The sequence below is a fragment of the Alnus glutinosa genome, chromosome 12 (assembly GCF_958979055.1).
Source record: "Alnus glutinosa chromosome 12, dhAlnGlut1.1, whole genome shotgun sequence".
NCBI classification, from domain to species: domain Eukaryota; kingdom Viridiplantae; phylum Streptophyta; class Magnoliopsida; order Fagales; family Betulaceae; genus Alnus; species Alnus glutinosa.
The window spans coordinates 21,982,709-21,989,723 of NC_084897.1; the positions used below are offsets into that span (position 1 = coordinate 21,982,709).

The 7,015-nt window shown below is 34.2% G+C and overlaps 1 protein-coding gene across 1 annotated transcript; it reads left to right on the forward strand.

Moving 5' to 3' along the window:
• The first annotated feature begins 3,146 nt into the window (after positions 1–3,146).
• Positions 3,147–3,770, forward strand: LOC133852662 (wall-associated receptor kinase-like 20). Its single transcript, XM_062289426.1, has one exon. It carries the CDS (start codon positions 3,147–3,149, stop codon positions 3,768–3,770), a length of 624 nt encoding a protein of 207 aa, XP_062145410.1.
• The last annotated feature ends 3,245 nt before the right edge of the window (positions 3,771–7,015 follow it).

The window sequence follows — 7,015 nt, forward strand, 5'->3', positions numbered from 1 at the left end:
TTACTATTTTTATAAATCACCTACTCCATGTGGGCTACTCATCTTCCAATATGAGACTGGAGTTTTATAGCGCCCCTAGCAATTTCTCTTGTCACCTTTTTTAATCTCGAGAATTTTATCATTGAGGGTGACTCTCAAGTTATTATTATGTCTCTGCAATATCTCAAGAATATGCTTGATTGATGCATCTCATCTGTTATTTTTAATATCATTGACTCCCTTTCAGACTCTTATCTCCTGGAGTGCTAAAAAAATTAATAAAAGTACAAATTTATGTACCTATTCAATGGCACATTATCTTTTTTTGGCCGCATTTCCACTGCTCCCCCTCTCCCTCCAATCCTTATTGGTAGTGGGAATGACCCACCTTCTATTAAGCTGATAAGTTGATAGTTGTTAACTATTAGTTGTTTTATGTTTTATTTATGTTCTTGAGCTTGTTAGTTGCCGGTTTATTGGTTTCAATATAGTTTAAAATAATAATAATAATAATAATAATAATGGGTGGGGAACATGGCCACATCTAAGCATTAATGGCCAAACAAGGTTAATAACTTAATATAATAACCCTTACTCCCTAGTCTCTATTTAGATCTTGATTCCAGACAATGGGAGACAAATGACACTTATGGCATGTGCTGAAGTTGTCATTGAAGCTGAAATTTGCTTTAAGATGTAAAATTGAAAAACCTAGACCCTGAAAGTTGACTGGATACAATGTACATGTGAGTTAGGCATTAACCATATGGTTGTAAACTAACCACTGTCTCTACTTTATCACAGTAGAATTTCAAGATTTTAGTGCATGCATGATAGCTAGATATGAAGGATTGGTTGTCTTTGGCTCTTGATTATTGATTATTGATGGTGTTAATAATCATGTAGTACAACCATTTCACCGACATGTAGTACTACCATATATATATATATATATATATATATATATATATATAATTGCATTTTTACGTACAGTATGCTTTATGATTCAATGTTTGATAACTTTCCGCTGTATCTGGCTGGATTTGAAAGAGGGTTCATGAGAGGCTAGCTCATCGCCTATGGTGTACGTGTACTTGAATATGTTGTTAACATATAATAGTATCCCATTAGGTGTACTTTACCATGTACATAAAAATTCTCAGGGTAGTGTTCTTACTTTTTCTTCTTTCAACATTTTTTTTTAACCAAATTAATAAAATTTGTCAAAATGTAGTCCAAGTCTTCCTCAGGATCTTTGCTATTGCAACATAAGTTAAGATATATTCTCATTGATTTGGCAGTTCCAATCAATTATTATATTTTTATTTTTATTTTTTTAACGATGACTAATTGAATGATTGGTTAAGTCTGTTACGTTTGTATTGTGAGATAGTTATAAAATAAAATAAATCCATATTGATTTGTTGTAGTGGTTATTGCGGACTCATTCCCTGATCTTAGGTATTATCAATGCTTTACAACAATGCTTTAATTTGTGACGTTTAATATAAGGGGATTGAGTTGGTTTCGACGGGGCCAAGGAATATCATGCTTTTTTAAAAGAAAAAAATTAAAATAAGATGTACGTAATTTGACTTATTTCGTTCTAAACATTGTTAATGGGAGGTTAAACTTATGATATTTGTGAAATTGACATGGTTAGTGTTTAACCTAAGATTTGATTTTACTTATGTAAAATCATATAGTGCATTATAGGTTGACACATGGTCAAACTATGTATTTTAAGTATCCAACTTTTTTATTAGGACAAAATTTTCCTTTAAATTAGATTAGAAGTTTTTTTTTTTTTTTTTTTTTTTTTTTTTTTTTTTTTTTTTCAATTCAATCAATTAAACTAATATGTATTTTTAATAGATGGAGCATGTTATCTCATATGTGTTTTTGGCCACATATAAGTTTAATAAATTGAGTCAAAATAAATTTTTTTCAACTCAATCGACTGAAAAACTTGGTTGCAAACATTCACTTTGAAAGTTCAACTAACATGGGAACATGGCCACATCTAAGCATTAATGGCCAAATAAGCTAGGTCAATAACTTAATATAATATTAACCCTTACTCTCTTGTCTCTTCAATGGCCAAAGGATATTGACCTTCCCTGTAATTATTATATATATTGGAGACCACTTTAGGAAATGGCACGTGGCACCCAAAAATTCTATAAATATTATGTATTGGAGACCACTTTAGGAGATGGGGAGGCGGGAGCCTTTCATTGGGCACGTGGCACCCAAAAATTCTGTACAAGGAAAGTGGTTTTGGTGTCTCAATTTATTTTAAATCCCATCATCTCCTGCACGGCTACACCTGTCATGGCTTAGCTTACCACCTCCACAATAGCGGTGGGGAATGATTGACCAGATTTCTTAGTCCGCTTTCCTCAAGTTATCATCTTTTTTGTTTTTTTTTAAGATAAAAATGTTAGAGTTGTTTTTAGTTATTAACTTTTTTTTAAAAATGTTAGAATTCTTTTTAGTGTTTTTTTGTCTTTCTATGCTAACATGACACTCTATTTTTAATATAGAAAAATTATAGCTTAATTTCTCTTTTCTATTTTTATTAAAAAATATAGGGAATTATATGCTCTTTGAAAAAAAATGAAAATCACAACTATCCTACGATTCTCTGTCACATAGGATAATTATGTGAAAAGTTGGCATGAAATCATATCTCACTACGATGATCCCAACTTCTCTTCTTTGATTTCCTATAAATAAACACTTTTCTCTCTGCATTTCTTGCTTCCATATATATATATATATATATATATATATATATATAGTCTTTCACAAATTAAAGTACTTGATAAGGTCCCGCACCAGCAGGAGGTGTTAAGTTGGTCATTATCCCATTAGTTAATTTAGTTTAGCTTGCTATGAATAAGAGGAATTCTTATCCTCATAGGTAGTTTGTTGCAGATTAATTTGATTCAGCCTATTCGTAGGTAGTTTGTTGTAGACTTGATTCAGTCTTCTTGTTATTGATCTTTATTTCCACATAAGTTGTAAAGGCTATAAATAAGCCAGGCAAGTCTAATGAATAAAGCAAGCAATTATTCAGCAAACTCAAGTTTGTTTTGGGACCATAGGTAACCAAAGGAAGCACGGTCCCAATTCCAGACCTGTAACCTACAGTACTCCTAACAATGAACACTTTACTGAGGATGTTTCTTGTGCTCGTTTTACTTTCCCACGTGTCAGCAGACAAAGGTTGCCCAAAATGTGGTAGCATTGAAGTTCCATACCCTCTAAGCACCCATGACAACTGTGGAGACTCTATGTACAAAGTCTACTGCAACAATGGCGTTCTTGAGTTCTTGTCGGGAGGAGGGTTTTACTACAAGATCCTAAGCATTAACCCAACTGCTTATAAGCTTGTCATAAGCCCGCCGCCAATAAAGAAAGACACGTGTTATTCTTCTGATTACACTATTTCGGAGGGGTTAAGGCTGGACGACAACTTGCCCTTCAACATATCTACTCATAACACCGTCATGCTGCTGAACTGCTCAGAAAATATTCTCAGGTCGCCTCTGAACTGTTCTTCGAGCAGCTTTTGCCGGCTGTTTGAGGACAAGGTGGAGGAGGCGAGTGGGTGTAGGAATACCCTTTGCTGCCATTACTTGAAGGACTCTGCCATGACTTCGCATATGATTAGGGTCAGGGCCGGAGGGTGTAGTGCTTACACCTCTGTGGTAGATCTGAAGCTTGGAGCTTCTATGGATTCTTGGAACTATGGCATTGAGCTTCAATGGGTGCCCCCCAATTAACTACTTGGAATGAAAAACGTCCGTACGTAGTTGCTAATGTTGGAAATAATTTTGGATATATGGTGCACGAAATTCTCATTGAAATAAAATAATATCAATATGAAAATTAACAATTAATTAAATAAATAATTGTTAAACAAATAATTTGTTGAAAAATTATTGTTGATACTAGACCATATTGATCCGAAATAATAATAATAATAATAATAATAATAATAATAATAATAATAATAAAAAAATAAATATTGTATAAGAGATTAAAATTAAATTAAGGAAATATCTCAAAATGCTATAGAATCACGCAAGAAGAGCGTTATCCTTAAAGGTTGATTCATGCCTCTCGGAGTGGATAACTCGGTGTGATCGGATCTCTTAACACGCAACCTCCTAGGATTAGACTATAGCGTCTATCTTCGTTAAGGACACACTTCCAAGAACGAAGATCACATAGAACAACCATTTGATCAAAGTGGATGGGGAACTTCAGAATATTTTTTCTTGTAGAAAAAAATATTAATATAACAAATAGCTTCTTAGCTTAAAACAAATTCACTTTGGAAAAAACTACACGCTGGAAAATATGTTGGAAGCCAAAGAAGTAGTAAGTTCTTAAATGCTTATCGGGAACTTAATATATATATATATGAAAAGTTGACCATCAGTTTTTTTTCTTTTCTTAAAGCCACCAAAACTAATGGTTAAAGTGATTTGATGATCAACAAAATGAGCATCAGTTTTTTCTTTCTCTTTAATGACCAAGACAAGTTTTAATCACTAACGGTAAAATAAACGTTTAAAATATTAATAGTCAAAAACCGTTTAAAATGTTAATGCATCTATCTTAATGACCAAATGGTTAAAGCAAGATTTAACGATTTGTAAACACCCAATGGTTATATTTTGAGATTTTATGACTAACCGTCATAATTCTTTAAGAAGAAAAAAATAAACGGTCAAAACACTTTAAGACCAAATTATTAAAACTAATTTTTCTTCTTTATAAAAACTCATGAACATCTTGAAAAACAGCAATATGTTTTAATTACTTCAAAAAAGAAATAATGTTTGTAACAAATACAACAGCCAACGGGCGGGTCTGCTAGTTTTGTAGGTTTTTGCTGATATGTTGCTCATTTGTGTCACATGCACGTGTACTTGTTTGCTTGTTTCCACTTGCTCGATCTGTATTCCTCAATTTTCATGTATTTTTAATTCTAATGTTATTATTATGCATTAGATGTTTTGTGTGCTAAATCACTCCTAACCGGCCACTTGTTTTTTTTTTTTAAAAAAAAAAAAAAAACTCAAGGTCTCTTTCACTGGAAACAATCTCGACCATTTGTTTTTACACACAAGGATCTCAAGTGATTTTTTCATAGAAATGGCGAACATCAAGGCCGGCTATTATCTTGGAGTCTTTTTTGACTCTCATCTTCAAGTTACTGTGATGTCAATATTTACAAAGTTAAATCACATGGCCAAAAGCCTTTTTTTTTTTTTTTTTTTTTTTTGGTGCTTTCTAATTAATTAATTAATTATCACTTCCAAAACCCCTGCTTGACCAGTAGGCTGCAATTGTCAACAAGCCCAACACGAACATGAGGTGGGCCATTGTTGGGCCATCTGGATATTACGACGATTCGGCGCAAAATATGTAAGTTCTGCAACCAATTCCCTTATCCAAGAGAAGGTTTGTCTGTTAAAAATAAGTGCTCCCAATTATTGCTATTTGACTGATTTTATGTGGGTTTTTTTTTTTTTTTTTGGCAGCACATGGTGAGGTCTCAATAGTAGCTAACATGGAAAATCCAATTTCCACAACAGCTAATGCTTGTTTGTTTAGGCGTAAAATATTTTTTAAAAAATAGTTTCTATATTTTTTAGTACTGTTTAGTGCAACAAAAAATGATGGTTAACGAAAATCATTTTTAGTTTAACCGTAAAAGCTTATTTAATTTTTGGAAAACGATTTACGGTTTTCAAAATCGTAAATCGTTTTTTGGATTTAAACTCTTAATTCTTTCATGCACGTTTGCGAGAATCCGCCACCACTGAGCATTAGAATTTGTTGGTAGCTCGAATCTACCGCCAAAGGTCCCCAAATTCTGGTATCCGATTGCCGGATTCGGTTGCCGGCGACCGCCGTCGGATTCAGGCAAAACAGACTGGAATTCAGCCGGTGCCTGAATCTGGCCATTGTCGCTGGAATCCAGCAACAATAGCCGAAATCCAGTGAAAGTGGCTGGATCTTGCCGGCCAGTGACGAATTCTCGTTTAACTTATTCTTCCTCTCGTCAACGATGAGGAAGATAAGTGCTCTGCCAATTAGGTGATATACATTTGATTATAGCTCATTACTGTATATGGGGTTGTTTGAGTTTGCATTCAATAACCATTTTACATAATGTTGGTTTATTTTAATTGGCTCATTTTGATTTGACAAAAAAACTTCCAAATTAAGGAATTTCCATAACAGAGACACCGAAATTCAGAGTCTCTTTCAAATATTATTGCAGAATAATTATTTCAACATGGAAAGAACTGTACAAGGCAAGATCTGCAATATACTGCTCAAGAAATGAAAGATTTTGAGACAAGGAAGATTTTGGCAACTTTACGGATGTCAAAGTCGGTTTTCCTGCAGACCGTCTGAACGCCCAGTTGTTAAGGTCCAGACGCCCAAGTCAGAATCTTAATGTCCTATTAGGGTTCAAACGCTACAGCAGACGATGGAGTCAGTAGCTTAAGGTCAGAAACAGGTCTGGACGGCCTAGCAGACGCTAAAGTCAGTAGCTCAAAGTCCGGAAGAGGTTCGGATGACCCAGCAGACATTGAAGTCAGTAAGTCTCCATTCACATAAGGTCCTGACGAAAATGAGATGACTACGGACAAAGAAAGGGTTTTCATGCACCGTCCGGACATTTGGGTTTCTTGGTCCGGACGCCACAAGCACCATCCGGACGCCACCTATAGAAATCCGAATTTGATTAGAATTAAGTTTTCTGAAGCCTATTTAAATAGGCTTTGTGCTTGTAATTTTGTAAGAATTCCGTATTGAATTCTTGTGTGCTAAGAGAGGCTGTTTAGGCAGAGATTGAATATTTGCTAACTCTCTTAGAGTTTTTATTTGTGTGATTTGATCAACTCGTTGAAGTCTAGTTTAGGGAGGAACCCTAAGCTAAATGAATTCATTGAAGAATCCTTCAGACATGAGGTCTGGTTGGGAGGCGTTCATGTATAGATAC

Excerpts from the sequence above, each read along its gene's own strand:
- LOC133852662 (XM_062289426.1), top strand. The coding sequence starts at position 3,147 with ATGAACACTTTACTGAGGATGTTTCTTGTGCTCGTTTTACTTTCCCAC.